The sequence below is a fragment of the Hemibagrus wyckioides genome, linkage group LG29 (assembly GCF_019097595.1).
Source record: "Hemibagrus wyckioides isolate EC202008001 linkage group LG29, SWU_Hwy_1.0, whole genome shotgun sequence".
In the NCBI taxonomy this organism is placed as follows: Eukaryota; Metazoa; Chordata; class Actinopteri; order Siluriformes; family Bagridae; genus Hemibagrus; species Hemibagrus wyckioides.
In genome coordinates, this window is record NC_080738.1 from 5,660,826 (window position 1) to 5,680,894 (window position 20,069).

Consider the following 20,069-nt stretch of genomic DNA (forward strand, 5'->3'; position numbering starts at 1 on the left):
GTTTATTGTACTGTTGTGTGTATCACAGTCTACATGTTTATTGTACTGCTGTGTGTATCATAGTCTACATGTTTAGTGTACTGCTGTGTGTATCATAGTCTACATGTTTAGTGTACTGTTGTGTGTATCATAGTCTACATGTTTAGTGTACTGCTGTGTGTATCATAGTCTACATGTTTAGTGTACTGTTGTGTGTATCATAGTCTACATGTTTAGTGTACTGCTGTGTGTATCATAGTCTACATGTTTAGTGTACTGTTGTGTGTATCATAGTCTACATGTTTAGTGTACTGCTGTGTGTATCATAGTCTACATGTTTAGTGTACTGTTGTGTGTATCATAGTCTACATGTTTAGTGTACTGCTGTGTGTATCATAGTCTACATGTTTAGTGTACTGTTGTGTGTATCATAGTCTACATGTTTAGTGTACTGTTGTGTGTATCATAGTCTACATGTTTAGTGTACTGCTGTGTGTATCATAGTCTACATGTTTAGTGTACTGCTGTGTGTATCATAGTCTACATGTTTATTGTACTGCTGTGTGTATCATAGTCTACATGTTTAGTGTACTGCTGTGTGTATCATAGTCTACATGTTTATTGTACTGCTGTGTGTATCATAGTCTACATGTTTAGTGTACTGTTGTGTGTATCATAGTCTACATGTTTAGTGTACTGCTGTGTGTATCATAGTCTACATGTTTATTGTACTGCTGTGTGTATCATAGTCTACATGTTTAGTGTACTGCTGTGTGTATCATAGTCTACATGTTTAGTGTACTGCTGTGTGTATCATAGTCTACATGTTTAGTGTACTGTTGTGTGTATCATAGTCTACATGTTTAGTGTACTGTTGTGTGTATCATAGTCTACATGTTTAGTGTACTGCTGTGTGTATCATAGTCTCATAGTCTACATGTTTAGTGTACTGCTGTGTGTATCATAGTCTCATAGTCTACATGTTTATTGTACTGCTGTGTGTATCATAGTCTACATGTTTATTGTACTGCTGTGTGTATCATAGTCTACATGTTTAGTGTACTGCTGTGTGTATCACAGTCTACATGTTTAGTGTACTGCTGTGTGTATCATAGTCTACATGTTTAGTGTACTGCTGTGTGTATCATAGTCTACATGTTTAGTGTACTGTTGTGTGTATCATAGTCTACATGTTTAGTGTACTGTTGTGTGTATCATAGTCTACATGTTTAGTGTACTGCTGTGTGTATCATAGTCTCATAGTCTACATGTTTAGTGTACTGCTGTGTGTATCATAGTCTCATAGTCTACATGTTTATTGTACTGCTGTGTGTATCATAGTCTACATGTTTATTGTACTGCTGTGTGTATCATAGTCTCATAGTCTACATGTTTAGTGTACTGCTGTGTGTATCATAGTCTACATGTTTATTGTACTGCTGTGTGTATCATAGTCTACATGTTTAGTGTACTGCTGTGTGTATCATAGTCTACATGTTTATTGTACTGCTGTGTGTATCATAGTCTACATGTTTATTGTACTGCTGTGTGTATCATAGTCTACATGTTTAGTGTACTGCTGTGTGTATCATAGTCTACATGTTTATTGTACTGCTGTGTGTATCATAGTCTACATGTTTAGTGTACTGCTGTGTGTATCATAGTCTACATGTTTAGTGTACTGTTGTGTGTATCATAGTCTACATGTTTATTGTACTGTTGTGTGTATCATAGTCTACATGTTTAGTGTACTGTTGTGTGTATCATAGTCTACATGTTTATTGTACTGTTGTGTGTATCATAGTCTACATGTTTAGTGTACTGCTGTGTGTATCATAGTCTACATGTTTAGTGTACTGCTGTGTGTATCATAGTCTACATGTTTATTGTACTGCTGTGTGTATCATAGTCTCATAGTCTACATGTTTAGTGTACTGTTGTGTGTATCATAGTCTACATGTTTAGTGTACTGCTGTGTGTATCATAGTCTACATGTTTAGTGTACTGCTGTGTGTATCATAGTCTACATGTTTATTGTACTGCTGTGTGTATCATAGTCTACATGTTTAGTGTACTGCTGTGTGTATCATAGTCTACATGTTTAGTGTACTGCTGTGTGTATCATAGTCTCATAGTCTACATGTTTAGTGTACTGCTGTGTGTATCATAGTCTACATGTTTAGTGTACTGCTGTGTGTATCATAGTCTACATGTTTATTGTACTGCTGTGTGTATCACAGTCTACATGTTTATTGTACTGCTGTGTGTATCATAGTCTACATGTTTATTGTACTGTTGTGTGTATCATAGTCTACATGTTTAGTGTACTGCTGTGTGTATCATAGTCTACATGTTTATTGTACTGCTGTGTGTATCATAGTCTACATGTTTAGTGTACTGCTGTGTGTATCATAGTCTACATGTTTAGTGTACTGCTGTGTGTATCATAGTCTACATGTTTATTGTACTGCTGTGTGTATCATAGTCTACATGTTTAGTGTACTGCTGTGTGTATCATAGTCTACATGTTTAGTGTACTGTTGTGTGTATCATAGTCTACATGTTTAGTGTACTGTTGTGTGTATCATAGTCTACATGTTTATTGTACTGTTGTGTGTATCATAGTCTACATGTTTAGTGTACTGCTGTGTGTATCATAGTCTACATGTTTAGTGTACTGCTGTGTGTATCATAGTCTACATGTTTATTGTACTGCTGTGTGTATCATAGTCTCATAGTCTACATGTTTAGTGTACTGTTGTGTGTATCATAGTCTACATGTTTAGTGTACTGCTGTGTGTATCATAGTCTACATGTTTATTGTACTGCTGTGTGTATCATAGTCTACATGTTTAGTGTACTGCTGTGTGTATCATAGTCTACATGTTTATTGTACTGCTGTGTGTATCATAGTCTACATGTTTATTGTACTGCTGTGTGTATCATAGTCTACATGTTTAGTGTACTGTTGTGTGTATCATAGTCTACATGTTTAGTGTACTGCTGTGTGTATCATAGTCTACATGTTTAGTGTACTGCTGTGTGTATCATAGTCTACATGTTTAGTGTACTGTTGTGTGTATCATAGTCTACATGTTTAGTGTACTGTTGTGTGTATCATAGTCTACATGTTTAGTGTACTGCTGTGTGTATCATAGTCTACATGTTTAGTGTACTGCTGTGTGTATCATAGTCTACATGTTTAGTGTACTGTTGTGTGTATCATAGTCTACATGTTTAGTGTACTGTTGTGTGTATCATAGTCTACATGTTTAGTGTACTGCTGTGTGTATCATAGTCTACATGTTTAGTGTACTGCTGTGTGTATCATAGTCTCATAGTCTACATGTTTAGTGTACTGCTGTGTGTATCATAGTCTACATGTTTAGTGTACTGCTGTGTGTATCATAGTCTACATGTTTAGTGTACTGTTGTGTGTATCATAGTCTACATGTTTAGTGTACTGCTGTGTGTATCATAGTCTCATAGTCTACATGTTTATTGTACTGCTGTGTGTATCATAGTCTACATGTTTAGTGTACTGCTGTGTGTATCATAGTCTCATAGTCTACATGTTTATTGTACTGCTGTGTGTATCATAGTCTCATAGTCTACATGTTTATTGTACTGCTGTGTGTATCATATTCTCATAGTCTACATGTTTAGTGTACTGCTGTGTGTATCATAGTCTCATAGTCTACATGTTTATTGTACTGCTGTGTGTATCATAGTCTCATAGTCTACATGTTTATTGTACTGCTGTGTGTATCATATTCTCATAGTCTACATGTTTATTGTACTGCTGTGTGTATCATAGTCTCATAGTCTACATGTTTAGTGTACTGCTGTGTGTATCATAGTCTCATAGTCTACATGTTTAGTGTACTGCTGTGTGTATCATAGTCTCATAGTCTACATGTTTAGTGTACTGCTGTGTGTATCATAGTCTCATAGTCTACATGTTTATTGTACTGCTGTGTGTATCATAGTCTCATAGTCTACATGTTTAGTGTACTGCTGTGTGTATCATAGTCTACATGTTTAGTGTACTGCTGTGTGTATCATAGTCTACATGTTTAGTGTACTGCTGTGTGTATCATAGTCTACATGTTTAGTGTACTGTTGTGTGTATCATAGTCTACATGTTTAGTGTACTGCTGTGTGTATCATAGTCTACATGTTTAGTGTACTGTTGTGTGTATCATAGTCTACATGTTTAGTGTACTGCTGTGTGTATCATAGTCTACATGTTTAGTGTACTGCTGTGTGTATCAAAGTCTCATAGTCTATATGGTTTGCCTTTGATTTTCTGTTTAGTTTCATGGTTGTTGAGTTCACAGCCTGATATGATCAAACACAAAGATGCTTTAACACTCAGATAACTCAGTAGAGAGATAAGATAGATATACAGTATAAATACAAGTCTCATCATTGGTATAATTATTCACAGAATGTCAGTGTATGTGACTGCTGGTGGATTTTAGGGGACTTTGGTGAAGAGGTTGAAGGGTTGTATGTGTTCACCTACACCATTGGTGATTATTTTAAGACCACACAGGAAGCAGGCCTCCTCTTAAATTTCCTGTTAACAGCTACTGGCAGACTTGCAGAATGCTGGGAGCAATCAGTATATTCACTCAGTAACTAAAAACATAACAGTTTTACGACATTTAGGGATTAGAGCATAATACATAGTACAATGAGGTAACATTAATAATTTTTGTGGTAATTAAGTCCACATTATGGGATCAAGATCAACACAAGGAAGTGCACCTCTGTAATCTTCACATCGTTTAACACAAAGAAGCCACAGCGCTTCACTTCCTTTACTGGCAGCAGCACATTAATCTCATAGCACATATGACATACTCGAGTAAAGAAGTGCATCGGTACAGTTGTGTTCTCAGTGTTTTAGTGAAGAGTTAGGATTTCAGAAATGTTTCATTTTTGCATGGAGAAATAGAAGGGAGATGACGAGGAGGATGTCACGGTGGTCATCTATACAACCACAGACGATTTTGGAGGCACAGACACTGAGACTGAGGACTTCAACACAAAGAGTCACCGACAAATTTAACACACAGGTAGAGAAGATTAAAATTTGGTCTAATAAAAAGACATGAGTATAGCCAAGGCTTCTGTGATTTTCTTAATTTTGTTAAAGTGGTGTATATTTATTATTGCATTATTGAGTTATGATAAAGTAATAACTTCAATGCCTTTAATACCAACCTCAGTGACTCAAAAACCAAAAAAAGAAGCCTAGAAATCGGTACACAGCTGTATGCAGTGGATGTTGATAAAACTCTTTATACTCTCATTTGCATGTAGAAACACCCTAAATTTGCCATATATGGTAAATGATGTGGTCTTCTGTAAGGAGACATTTATTTACCATTCATGGAAGGAGTCTTCAGTGTGAGACACGGGAAAGAGGGCTTTGTTTTCTCATAATGACATATAGGTTTTTTTCCCCTGTATAATTAAGAACGAAAGAGAAGCTGGAGAGGGAATGATTATTTATCGCTGCTATAATGGATAACAGGAGGTAAATTGTTAACTTTAACTTTTATTGTTAACATTAACTGTCATTGACGTATCTTACCTGTATTAAAAATAATCACCTCTGGAGTAGCGACAGTAACTCAGCAACTTTGCATTGCATCATCCCATCATTAATCATTTTTGTTTATTGTTAAATAATGCACTTTAAAAAACAGTCAGCTAAACACTGATGTTCAAAATGCATGTTTCAGTTTTTCATTCTGCATTACTGCAGTGTGTGTGCTGCTGACTGTCATCACAGTGCTGTGGATCAAGTTTGAAATCCTGAACACAGAAAACAACCAGCTACAATACGATAACCTAACCCTGACAATATATAGAGAGAGAAGTTACAGGGGGAGCAGGAGGAATTCCAGAGACTTTGTAAATACTGCACAGGTGTCACATATTCTCTGAACAATCACTGTTAAATACCTTAATAATGTAGTTACTGTCACGGGCACGCCAACCTCAGCCGCACCCCCCAATCCCAATCACCAGACTTTTAATTGCACCACCTTCACTCAATCTCACGGTGCCTATTTAAAGCGCTCACTTGCCGAGGGCAGCGGCGAGTATTAAAACTGTTGATGTTAGATGCCGTAAGTCCTTCTATATCCTTGAGTTTAGTTCACCTGTCTGCCTGCTTTGCGTTAGTGCCTGCCTGCCTTAGTTTCCTTTTAGCCTGAATTACGTTCTGCCTTCTGCCTGCCTGTGTCTAATAAAAGTGGCATTGGATTTGAGAGTGTGGTGTGACAGTTACATAATGGTTTCACTATTTTTTTTTTTTTTGTAAATTAGTCGAATTTCACCAGTTGGGCAGAATAATAAATATTTTATTCTAATGGAGTGAGATGGAAGTCAAAGTGTGAAAACTGGCTAGAATTCAGAGAATTGTGATTATGACTTCTGGTGGTTGGAGAGAACCTGAAAAAAAATCAAGACAGTCAGAATTTTTTTTTGGAAATATTCACCATTTTTAACTGCATTGGTCTGGATGCAGGACGATATTTTTCACCTCTTCTGAACTTAAGAGCTAGACTGAGAACAGACAGGACTGCAGATGGAGAGATGCACACTGTCATCAAGAGGAACAGGTGAGCCAGACAGACAGACAGTCAGACAGATGGTCAGACAGACAGTCAGACAGACAGACAGACAGACAGACTGACTGACTCTTATTTATAAGAGTATTTATTTACTAAAGATTCTCTTTTTCACATATTGGAGATATGGAGAACCTAACAGTAATGCAGGAAATGAGGATTGTGTTCTAGCAGGTGACATGTCTGATCCTGTCTGGAACTGGGCTGATTATCCCTGTGATGAAAAATTATTTGGATCTGTGAGAAGTCTTTCAGTCTTTAACTGAAATGCTGAATGCTTGAATTTACATTGTTATCTGTGTAGATATGTGTGTTGTGTCAGAATAATCCTGACAATCATGTAGACTGCATTTCTTTTGGAGACTATTTTTTCCACTGGGGTGTCACGTCACACAGGGAGGCTGAACATGAGAGGGAGCCCTCCCCCGAATTCTAATCACGCACGTCGGGGTTTCTCACACACATAAAAGAGACGCACTCACTTCACTCGACGCAAAGTATCGTTCCCGTGTGCACGTACCAAGCCTTTCTCTAGTCTGTTGATTCTGATTACTGTATTTGACCTAGTTTCTGTGTCCTCGTCTTGTGATTCTTGCCTATCGTTTTGGATTAGTTGCTGCTTCTCTGATTTCCTGGGGTTTAACCCTTTTTGCTTCGTCTTCTGACCCTGTTTTTGCCTGCTGTGTTTGTTAATAAATCTGTGCATGGATTCCAATACATTCAAGATTCAAGATTCAAGAAGCTTTTATTGTCATTTCAACCACATACAGCTGGCGCAGTACATAGTGAAATGAAACAACGTTTCTCCAGGACCTGGTGCTACATAAACATACAACTACTAGTACAATACAAAAACAACAAACACCACCACAGAGCTAGGACAGAAGTTTGTCTTAGCCACGTAAAGTGCACAGTGTGCAGCTAGGTGCAAACAGAGCATAGACAAGACAGTGCAAAAATACAATAAATACAATAAAGACAACACAAAAGAACACAGGACACTTAGCGCTGAAAGGAAAGAAAAGAACGTGTACTGGAATGTAAGTGAAATAAAATAGATAAAGTGAAATGATGTAGAAAAAAAGTATTGTGCAAAAATATTGTGCAAAAATACACAGCAGCAGTTGAGGTAGTGCAAATAGAATAAACATAAGTATAACTATAGCAGCGGATGACAGGTAGAGGTAGTGCAGAGGTAGTGCACTACCTTTATTAGCATTAGAACAATATTCTGAGTGATTTAGGACTGCAGGCTTATGAAGTGATTGAGACATTAATAAACCGACCGACTGCAATATTGTTGCATCATGTAATAAAAATAATTTATATAATGATGCACTATCAAGGTCTGGTGGGGGACCAGCAGGTGCTTTGGAACCCGGTCTAACCGGCTCGTACTCCCACAGTGGCAGCCATGGCTATGCCCCACATCATGCTAACAAAGAGAGGGTCACAGAATTACTTGGAGGTGTTTATAGACCTCTTTGAGTGTGCTGTGGAAGCCTGGGGCTGGGGCTCAGGGATTTCCCCATGGTGCATACCTTCAAACTTGATGAGAATGGCCAGTGTAATATTGTTGTATTATTTATTTATTATGTAGCTTTTTTCATTAGATTTGTTCATTGTTTAAAAAAGTCTAATATTGTTATTGGTTAGTTCTGAAACAATGGGAGACCTGCACAAAATGAGCCATGAACAAGTACAGAGCAAGTAATGAGAATGAGGTGAGGCCTAATGCAGATGAAAACTAGAATATAACTCTCATGACTTTCATGACTTATGTAAGCCTTCCTTATTTAAACATCTCCATGGAGTGTCAGTTTCACACCCACAATGATCACACTTGTACCTTTTTGAGTGAAAAAAAGTACAACCGGAAATAGGGTTTGACCATCAACATCAACACACCCAGTTACTCAGGCAGTATTCCTTCAGACAGCCATTCTGAATGATTTTACACAACTACATACCAGTACAAGAGCATTTATAAGGACTGATGATAACAGCAGTAAAAGATCAGGATTACTGTAAAGAGAAGAATGGAGATGAAGGAAGAGATTTATGCAAATGCAGAAGTTGCAGCTGATTCCAGTGACAGCGAGCATTCGTATGAAGATGTTTATGTGACTGAGGACAATTTGCAGACCCAGAGGGCTGGAAGCTTCAAGCAGTCTGAGAGCTCAGGTAAAATAAAGTCCCCCTCAGAAATACACTATATTGCCAAAAGTATTTGCTCACCCATCCAAATAATCAGAATCAGGTGTTCCAATCACTTCCATGGCCACAGGGGTATAAAATCAAGCACCTAGGCATGCAGACTGTTTTTACAAACATTTGTGAAAGAATGGGTCGCTCTCAGGAGCTCAGTGAATTCCAGCGTGGAACTGTGATAGGATGCCACCTGTGCAACAAATCCAGTCGTGAAATTTCCTCGCTCCTAAATATTCCACAGTCGACTGTCAGCTGTATTATAAGAACGTGGAAGTGTTTGGGAACGACAGCAACTCAGCCACGAAGTGGTAGGCCACGTAAACTGACGGAGCGGGGTCAGCGGATGCTGAGGCGCATAGTGCGAAGAGGTCGCCAACTTTCTGCAGAGTCAATCGCTACAGACCTCCAAACTTCATGTGGCCTTCAGATTAGCTCAAGAACAGTGCGCAGAGAGCTTCATGGAATGGGTTTCCATGGCCGAGCAGCTGCATCCAAGCCATACATCACCAAGTGCAATGCAAAGTGTCGGATGCAGTGGTGTAAAGCACGCCGCCACTGGACTCTAGATCAGTGGAGACGCGTTCTCTGGAGTGACGAATCGCTCTTCTCCATCTGGCAATCTGATGGACGAGTCTGGGTTTGGCGGTTGCCAGGAGAATGGTACTTGTCTGACTGCATTGTGCCAAGTGTAAAGTTTGGTGGAGGGGGGATTATGGTGTGGGGTTGTTTTTCAGGAGCTGGGCTTGGCCCCTTAGTTCCAGTGAAAGGAACTCTGAATGCTTCAGCATACCAAGACATTTTGGACAATTCCATGCACCCAACTTTGTGGGAACAGTTTGGAGCTGGCCCCTTCCTCTTCCAACATGACTGTGCACCAGTGCACAAAGCAAGGTCCATAAAGACATGGATGACAGAGTCTGGTGTGGATGAACTTGACTGGCCTGCACAGAGTCCTGACCTCAACCCGATAGAACACCTTTGGGATGAATTAGAGCGGAGACTGAGAGCCAGGCCTTCTCGTCCAACATCAGTGTGTGACCTCACAAATGCGCTTCTGGAAGAATGGTCAAAAATTCCCATAAACACACTCCTAAACCTTGTGGACAGCCTCCCCAGAAGAGTTGAAGCTGTTATAGCTGCAAAGGGTGGACCGACGTCATATTGAACCCTATGGATTAGGAATGGGATGTCACTTAAGTTCATATGCAAGTCAAGGCAGGTGAGCGAATACTTTTGGCAATATAGTGTATGTGTGCATTTAATGATCTACGTAATTTCATTTACTGGTGTAAAATTAATTCCATTAAATTGTATTCCACTTGTGTAAAATGTATTCCATCCATTAAATAAGAAGTTTATCAACAATTAAAAATTGAACTAAATGCATTTGTTTAATCTTTTTAAAAGTCATGATGTTATTTAAACTGAACGCAGCAACCACATAATCTCACACAGATACACTCACAGACACAAATAGCATATGACTAACACGAACTAGCAGTTGGATGAATAACAGTGGGGTTTCCCATTTTCATATCATTCTATACACAAAATTACACATATACAATACAATACCTAAATAATACAGTTTTATAAGGAATTATTTGATGCACTTCAGTTCTGTACTTATCTGATATGATCCGGTTCAGAATTCAATTACAGTCGAGTGTAGCTATTATTTTTTACTATCTTTTACATTTTTTTTGTCATTTTGCCTGCAGGTGGCTGGGGAAAAAGAGCATTTGAGAGGGACAGGTAGAATGAATCTGTTATAGGGTGCTAGGACGCCCTCCAATACCCAGTGGATGGCTCCCACTAAACAATAGTTCTGTGTTTTTGTGGGGTTCTGGAAAGTGCATGTGTGAAAGGGCATCCGTTTTAGTGTATTTTTAGCCAGGGTGATAGGAGAGAGTAAACTCTCCAATCAAGAGAAGAATAGTGACCAGCAGGCTTGTTGGGTGTACAAATGCTTGTCTGTTCTTAGATACTCCAGATTTTTATGATTGGTGTGAATCATAAATGTGCGCTCAGCCCACTCCAGCCAGTGGTTCCACTCCCCTGGAGCCAACTTGATGACCAGGTGTTCAATGTTACCACTGTCATAATTGCATTCGGTGGGTGTCAGTTTGTGAGAAAAGCAAGCCAGTTTGGGAACTACATTGTTCCTCTCCCCAAAATGTTGGGACAAAACAGCCCCTTCCCCCAACTCAGAGACACTAAACAATCTGACTCTTTCAGGGTGTTTGAGGATAGGGCTGTAGTGAACTCGAATTCCTGAGCTATCTCCTTCTCACTCAGCCCCTTGTGCCCCAGCTGCTTTTGGTCAGCCCCATTTCTGTATGAGGGCTGAAGGATCTCAGTGCAGAGGGTTGACTGGTTGAGTATCTTGGCGTGAAAGCCTTGGCGAAATATTGTTCCATATGCTTCCTGTCATGAGGACCTAGAATTCCAGCATACACTACTCTGTGTTTCCCATATATAATCATGAAGAGCTGCCTGCTGGAGTCTCTCCCCTTGACCAAACAACTTGGCAAAGTGAGTGTAGGAGACTGTGGCCTCGCCTCCTTGGTCACATAATGTTGAAGCCTACTTTAGTGTCATGCCAGTGAGCAGCTTGAGGAAGTGGGAGAATTTTTCTGGCTCCGTTCTCCTCTTGTGACTCTCAAAATACAAAGAAAATTAGGCAGCAGTGACCTGGTAGAGCTGTTCCACTTTGGAGCTGAGAGCCACCAAATGCCTCCCATTAGCTGCCCATGCGCTGTGAGCTGCGTCCATGTAGAGGCAAAGTATTCTGTCACAAATATTTGTGGAAGTGGAGGCTGTTGCAGATAAACAGTTTTAGCAGTCACACAGACAAAATCATAGTCAAACCTTCAGAGGTAATGCGTAATGAGCAACAGTGAACAAAAGGCTTAGTAAGTCATAATGAATAAAGGGTCCTTTTAAACAGGATAGATGTGTTTGTGGCTGACTGAAGAGAGTTGTGTTAAAAATCAGTAGCTAGGTGACTGTGAGTAGAGAAATGTGTGTGTGTGTGATTGTGTGTGTGTTGTAGGGAATATAGTCCATGGCAGCCATGTTTAAAGACTGCAGTGTTTGCTGGAAAATATAGGAGTTTGTGACTGACAGTGATGACATTCAAGTGCATAAAAAATGCTTTGTGCATTTTAGAATTTGGAGCTTTATTTCTCCCTGCTTCTCCCGAGTCCCAAAGGAAGGGCAAATTTCTTCTAAAAGTTTACAATTAGCAGATTTGAGATTTCAGAATACAGTCCCTCCCAAACCTAATCAACAATTTAGGGCAGACTTCCTCTTTCCTTTTTATTTTTATTAGGCTGTTGTTTTAAAACTGCAATTTTAGATTTTTTTTAGACTATCTCACATCCATGTGGCTTTTCTCCATTAGGAGGAGAGACTACAAGAATCAGAGGTTACAGACTGACTGCAGTGTGTTTGCTCCTGCTGTGTGTTCTCCTGCTGACTGCCATCACAGTGCTGTGGATCAAATTCAACATCCTTAGTACAGACAAAACCAAGTTGGAGACCAGTCACAACAACCTGACTAAAGAGAGAGACCAGTTACAGACCAGTTACAACACCCTGACTAAAGAGAGAGACCAGTTACAGACCAGTTACAACACCCTGACTAAAGAGAGAGACCAGTTACAGAGCAGTTACAACACCCTGACTAAAGAGAGAGACCAGTTACAGACCAGTTACAACACCCTGACTAAAGAGAGAGACCAGTTACAGAGGGAGAGAGAGGAACTCGAGAGGTTTTCTAATAAACTGGGTGAGTATCGCTTATCATAATACAGAACCTTAATAATTCAGATAGCTAATATTTACATTCCAAACATGTCTAAAAGCAGAGCCATGGAGCTTTTATACAATCCCTGTTATTTCAAACACTGACAGACTGTAAGATATTTTTTTCTAATATGGTTGGTAATTTAGTCTGATTTCATCACCATGACAGAATAATAAAGCTCTTATCATATTGGAGTGAGATGGAAGTAAAATGGAAGTGAAATCAGAAGTGTAGGAATGTTAATAAAAAACAATAAAAGTAATTGTATCAGTCATATACATACATTAATGTGAAGCAAGTATGTGTTACAGGCCTCAGGCATGAGTGACCTGTTCACAGTTATAATGTTCTGTCTGTTTAAGACAGTAAGAAGCAGGGACATGAGACGTTAATTGTGTTCGTTCCGCAGGCTGTTCTCTGTCTTTATGAAATGGACATTTCTCATTTTTTTCTCATTTTCCTTCACTATTAACATTTTTCTCTCTTACAATCTACGCAGTTACGTACTCAAAACAATTCACATAATTAACTCAATTTCACATACGAATGCACTGTAAACAACAAGTATACTGTCTCTTAATTACTTTTCAGTAACAACAATTCACTAGTTTACGTGGAAAGGTATGTGCATTTAAATTCACATTTAGTATCTGCTACACTAGCGTTAGAAATACATTGCTTCGGCAACAAACTTTAAATATTTCCAGTTTACACAACATTGTCCACACAAAATATTAATTACTGACCTTAAACACTAGAAAATACAAGGCTACTATAGAACATAAGCATATAATGGATATTGTCCACTCTGTATCGCACATGAACATTAACAAAATATAAACGTGAAGGTTACAAATGTTCAGGAGCTGTGGTACTAGTAGAAAAGTCACAGATGCTAGCAAAAATCCACTTCACATAGTCTACATCTTTATGCCTTTATGCGGCTACACTCTAACTCTCACTTTGGTGGATGCTCCCCCTTGCGGTGTAATTTAGTAACTACACTAAAAAAACATAGCACTAGAATTGCCGTTATTAAAACACATAAATTTGGCCTTTCTGTACACAGAAATAAAATAACATATGAACACAGTTGTGACAATACATTTGTGGGTGTCACATATGTACTGTCTAGAATTCAGCGAATTGTGATTGTGTGATGTTAAATCAGAGGCGGCAGACGTTGAAACCATGTGCAAATATTTACTGAGATATTTTGTGCTGGTTGGAAGGAACCGGTGTGACTGTCACATTTGTAAAGAATAAAAACAAACAAACAAACCAACAAACAAAAAAAAAATAGACTGACTGTACTTTATTTTTAATGTCGAAACTTAATTATTTTTTTTCTTCTCCAATTTTATTGAAATGGTCTGGATCCAGGATGGATATATTTCAGCTCGAGTATTTACTTAATGTCTAATGAAGGTAAGACCTGGACTGAGAGCAGACAGGACTGCAGAGGGAGAGGAGCAGACCTGGTGATCATAAACAACAAAGAGGAGCAGGTGAGAGAGAGAGAGACTCATTTATTTTTGTTTTACTACAACCCTGACAGGAGTTTATCAGTAAATTACTGGGCACAAGAAAGGCTTGGATTGGTCTGAATGACAGAGACAAAGAGGAAGTGTGGAAGTGGGTGGATAATAAACCACTGAGCACTGGGTAAGAAATCACTGAAATGAAATGTTCTCATGGTGATGAGTTACTGACTTACTGAGAAACATATCAGATCCTCTGATTCTCTCCATCAGGTATTGGGGACGTGGTGAATCCAACAGTAAAGTAGGAGATGAGGACTGTGTTCTAACAGGTGACAGGTCTGATCCTGTCTGGAACTGGGCTGATTATCCCTGTGATGATAAGTTTATCTGGATCTGTGAGAAGAAAATCTTTAACTGAAATTCTGTGTGTATGAAAAGCAATGAACTGAATTTATAAGGTTATCTGTGTAGCGCTGTGTCTGAAAAATCCGCATTACTATTTTTAACTCTGTAACCTTCAAGGTGTTGCTTACTTTTCTTTGGGTGCCTATTTTCCCATTCAGGTTTGTTTCAGGGAAAGGAACACCTGAACAGAAAAAGAATAAAGTGTCCGTGTCCCAAAGTTAATTCCTTGCTTGGTTCCTGTAGCTGCCTTTGATCTATGAATTAGAGTTGCAAAGCATTTGTTGAGATTTTTCTGAAAATGTTACATAGTTTTACTTACGCATAATAATAGCAGAATAAATATATCAAATTACAAGTGTACCCACCCACTCAATCTACTCAATTAAGGGAGCAGAAAGTAACCTATTGTGGATGTTCCACAACATGTACCTGTAACTATACATGAGAAAAAAGATAAGAAATGACAAGATATGATAAGATAATCATTTATTTGTTACAATTTGTTACGGCAAAGGGATAGCAGCTAAAGAAAAAGGTAATATCTAGGCAAGGTGACTTGCAATTAAAACAAATATTATATACAGACATAAAAGACTTAACATAAAATATCTATATAAAAATATACAAAGTGTATGGATATACAAAATAATAAAATTACTTTTCCAATTTGTAAATACGAAAATATAGAGAAGACATAATAATAATAATAATAATAATAATAATAATAATAATAATAACATAATTATTATTAATTATTATTATTATTATTATTATTATTATTATTATTATTATTATTATTATTATTATTATTAGATAGATAAATACAAATAAGTGTTCTTGCAGGGGGAAAAATGGGAGCAGTGATGGCTGTACAGTCTCACAGCAGCAGGGAGGAAGGTACTTGCAGTATTGTTCCCTCAAATACTCAATAGTGTACTCAGGCTGCAAGGGGCAAGCACAGAGACACACAAGAGACAGAAAAATTGTGAAAACAATGAAAATTGATTAAACAATAAGTGCAAGTAAATGATGAAAATATGGAATATGTGACTTAAGTGGAGCAGATGCTGTGTAACAGTGCTAGTGTGAAGCTGTAGAGGTGTTCGTGGTGTTCGAGGCCCTGAGTAGTGCTGGAGCTGAGACAAGGCTGGACCCAGGAAGTGTCTCTATGTGTGGCCAGAGTGGGGAGAGTCTCCTTTGGTGTCTCACTGCTTCACCTCTTCAGCACACAAGAATCTGCCACAACAACTAGAGGATCGGAAGCTTCAAGCAGTCTGAGAGCTCAGGTAAAATAAAATCACACTTACAAATGTGTGTGCATGTAACAATCTACTTAATTTCATTTACCGGCATAAAATATATTCCATTAAAATGTATTCCATCCACTAAAAAAGAAGTTCATCAACAATCTGTAAAACTGCAAAATGCATTTGAACTGAACGCAACAACCACATACAATCTCACACACACATACACACAGACACAAATAGCATATGACTAACACAAACTCGAAGCCATATGATTAACAGGATCTCCCTTTTTCACGTAATTCTATACACATCATTACACATACACATTACCAAAACAATGCATTTAAATAATGAATTATTTGATGCACTTCAGTTCTGTACTGATCTGATACAATCCGGTTCACAGTTCAAATTTCAATTCACATTTCAGTTATGGTCCAGTGTAGCTATTATGTTTTATGTTGTTTGTCATTACCATAAAACTTGTGGAAGCAGATGCAATTGCAAGGTAACAGAAAAAACAGGCACTGGATTTAGGGGAATCCATAGATTTTTCTGGCTCTGAACTCCCCTTGTGACTTGCAAAATACAAAGAACATTAAAGTAAAATACCCTTACATCAGGAGTGTGGGCAATAGCATTGGTGTTGGGTGTGGGTATCGGTGGTAAAGCAGACTGAGCGTGAGTACTGTTTCCAGTTTCAAACTGGTACCCGAAGGAAGGGCACATTTCTTCCAAAAGTCTATAATATTCAAAACAAAATCTCTCTCATGAATATAACAGTATTTGTTGATAGAAATAACAGTAAGTGATTATGTTAAAAAACACTTCAAAAACAGAAAAGTAGGAAATAGATGGAAAGTTTCACATCCAAGAATGCGACGCTCTACACATAAAACTCAGAAAGTTTAGTTCTGAATGTTAGTTCTTGCACCATCAGTGTAGCACCATCAAATTTTCAGCTTAGTATTTTGCTTGTTTTAATGGTTGATTCTAAAATATCTCATTGAGGCAGTTCCAAAATAGTTCTAGATAAAGTTATGAGCATTTGAACTTAGAAGATATATTGCCTTGAAATACTTTGCATTCCAATGGATTTTTTTCCCTGTAGATCTCAATTTAATGTAGTTTTTAACATAAATCCACTCTATACAAGTGATTTAAGTCGATACATGTTTATTTTTTATTTTCACAAATGACCATCAGCTTATTTAGACCATTTTTAACATGTAAAAAAAAAAAAAAAACACACATCACATCATGTAAACAATTAATAAGTGTTTTGTAAATTATTGCAAATATTTTTTAGAGAGGAAATTTTTTTATAACTCTGATAATTAATGCACATTTCCAGTAAAATCATGTTACAGTGTAGTTATATATTTGGCATCACAGTTTTCAAAGTTCCAGTGAGTATACATCAAGTAAATGATATGAATTGGCATTACTAATAAGAACACTCAAGTTGGAGGCCTTTACATTACAGCTCAAAGACACCTTTTAAGGTTTCACTTTATAGCTGTTGTTGTCAGAAATGCCAGACGAAGGACGGTTTAATTTTTATTGAGCCAGATGAATACGGGTGGAAATAGGACAGAGGATGATACTCGGCTTCGGAAGGAACTGGATACCGGAGCTGGAAGGAGATGATCACACCGTGCACGGAGGTATGTGGAGTTGGAGATGGCAGCTAGCGTGGAGGGGGGAAGAAAAGGAGACGAGGGTAGCAGTAGGGAAAGTAGTGCAACGGGAAATAGCTTTGTGGCTAAGGCTAACGACAGTCAGTGTCTATTTGAGACCAGACGGAGATGGAGTGAAAAGAGTACCTTCTAAAAGCGTTAAATAATTGCATATGTATCAAAAAATATTTTCTTACAGAATAATTTGATGCAGTATTCACTCATTAAATAACTGAAAAATATCCTGCGCAATGAATTGATTTATAGCCTATGTGAGTAAAAAAAAAAAAAAAAAGCTTACACAAAATGGCGTCTCGGCAAAGCAGCTTACACAAAATGGCGTCTCGGCAAAGCAGCTTACACAAAATGGCGTCTCGACTTTCTTGCTAATCCAGGCCACTGCGCAGGGTCAAAATATCGGGAAGAGTGGACTTAGATGTAAATTTTGAGCTGTAAAGCATTCGTTTCTAACAATAGCTTTTATAACAAAAGAAAGGTTGTAATCTCTGTGTTGCGTTTTCTGCTGCTTCGGCCTCCATTAATAGAAGATTAGTCAGTCAGTACCACTGTTAAAGTTGTCTTGTATTATTTATTCTTTGTTAATAGAACATTTTCGTTAACCACAACACAAAAGTCAGAGTACACCATGCTCTCAAAAAAAAACAAAAACAAAAACTTGCCGTACCGTATAGTTTATAATACATGCGCCACATTGCACTTTTACCACACACTCTACAGTATAGGAGCATATTATTCTCATATAAGTAATATAACTTAACATGTATGCAAACGACACCTCAACACCCCCACCTTGTCCTCATCATCTCAAATCAGAAAAACTTTATTTTCCAAACAAAAAACATTCAAACAAACTTAACCCTTGAGGCAGGCTTTGTCAGTATGTCTGCAACCATGTCTTCTGATGGGCAGTACTCAATGCTTATTTTTCCCTCACTGAGCGCATCATGAATGAAGTGGTACTTTACATCTATATGTTTGGATCTCTGCCTGTTTACTGGATTCCTTGTCAGTGATATGGCCCCCTGGTTATCTCCATATATCTTAGTAGAGCTGTAATCCTTATTGTCCAAACAATTTAACAGCTGAGTTAGATACATGCTTTCCAGAGTAGTATTTGCCATACCAATGTATTCTGCCTCACAGGTGGAGAGTGTAACCGTCGGTTGTTTCTTTGATTTCCATGAAATAACAGGACCTTGCTTTGTCAAACTGAAACAGTATCCTGTGGACCTACGCCTATCCTCTTCAGAGGATGCCCAATATGAATCACTGAATGCAATGAGATTTAAGTCCTCATCTGTTTTCTTGAAGCACAACTCGTAGTGAATTGTACCCTTTAAGTACCCCAAAACATGTTTTGCTGCTATCAAATCCTGAGTTCTTGGTTTTGCTAATCTACGTGACAGTTTACTAACTACCCAACTGAGGTCTGGTCTGGTACAAGTCATTGCATATATCAGGCTGCCAACAATTTCTCTGTATTCTTTGGGATCAGTTAAATCACTATTGCCTTCTTTGTCATTTACATCATGTCCTATTTTAGGCTCACACGGTGTAGATCTTGCTTTACAGTTTGACATACCAAATCTCTCAAGTAACTTTATGATATATCTAGTCTGGTTCATTTTGATTTCTCCTTCCCTTTGTTCAAACTGAATGCCTAAAAAATAGGATATGCTTCCCAGGTCTTTCATGTTGATTGGGACTGCATTTTGGATTTGAAGTGAGCAAATCATTTTTGCTGGCTGCAATTATTAGGTCATCTAGCCAGATGATTACTATCATTGTTTCATTTTCCGTCGGTCTTCTATACACGCAGTGATCAGATGTGTTTCTCTCAAAGCCATTTTGTACCAGGTGGTCATGCAGGAGTTCATACCAGTTCCTTCCAGATTGTTCCAAGCCGTAAAGGGATTTTATTAACTTACAAACTAGTTTTTCTGCTGTATCTGATTTCGCTTTGAAACCCTCTGGTTGTTCCATGTATATATCTTCATGTATTGGGGCATGTAGGTATGCTGTCTTTACATCCATCTGATGAACAACTAAGTTTTTTTGGGCTGCTACTTGCATTAGTGCACGTATGGATGTAAGATTTGCTGTTGGAGCAAACGTTTCATGATAGTCTATACCTTCTGTCTGGTTGTAACCCTTTGTTACATATCTTGCTTTAAACATTTTCCCGGTCTTTGCATTTTCCTTGATAGCATACACCCACTTTCCCCCCACTGTCTTCCTACCTACTGGTAAAGTTGTCAGTTCAAATGTATCATTTTCCATAAGTGCGTTGATCTCCTCCTTCATTGCACGCTCCCATTCTGGGCTCTCAGGTGACATTAGGGCCTCTTTATAGGTTTGGGGAACTCCACATACTGCCCTGTAACAATAATCAACACTTGCATTAATGACATCATTAGTTCCATAATCCGGAAGATAATCTCCTAGATATTTTGGGGCTCTCCTTTTTCTTGTTGGGTAACGGTAATTTTGATTATAATCAGGTTTGGAATCTTTTCTGTTAACATTTCCATCTGCACCTACTAGTTCTGTAGTCTCACTTTGATTTGATAATTCATTAT

The 20,069-nt window shown here is 38.1% G+C and overlaps 1 protein-coding gene across 1 annotated transcript; it reads left to right on the forward strand.

Annotated features, from left to right (window-relative positions):
• Window positions 1–8,668: 8,668 nt before the first annotated feature.
• On the forward strand, window positions 8,669–14,744 carry LOC131348871 (CD209 antigen-like protein E). Its single transcript, XM_058384060.1, has 5 exons — window positions 8,669–8,813; window positions 12,247–12,633; window positions 14,035–14,159; window positions 14,210–14,316; window positions 14,406–14,744. The coding sequence occupies exons 1-5, from the start codon at window positions 8,669–8,671 to the stop codon at window positions 14,551–14,553; spliced, it is 912 nt and encodes a 303-aa protein (XP_058240043.1). The 3' UTR covers window positions 14,554–14,744.
• Window positions 14,745–20,069: the final 5,325 nt, after the last annotated feature.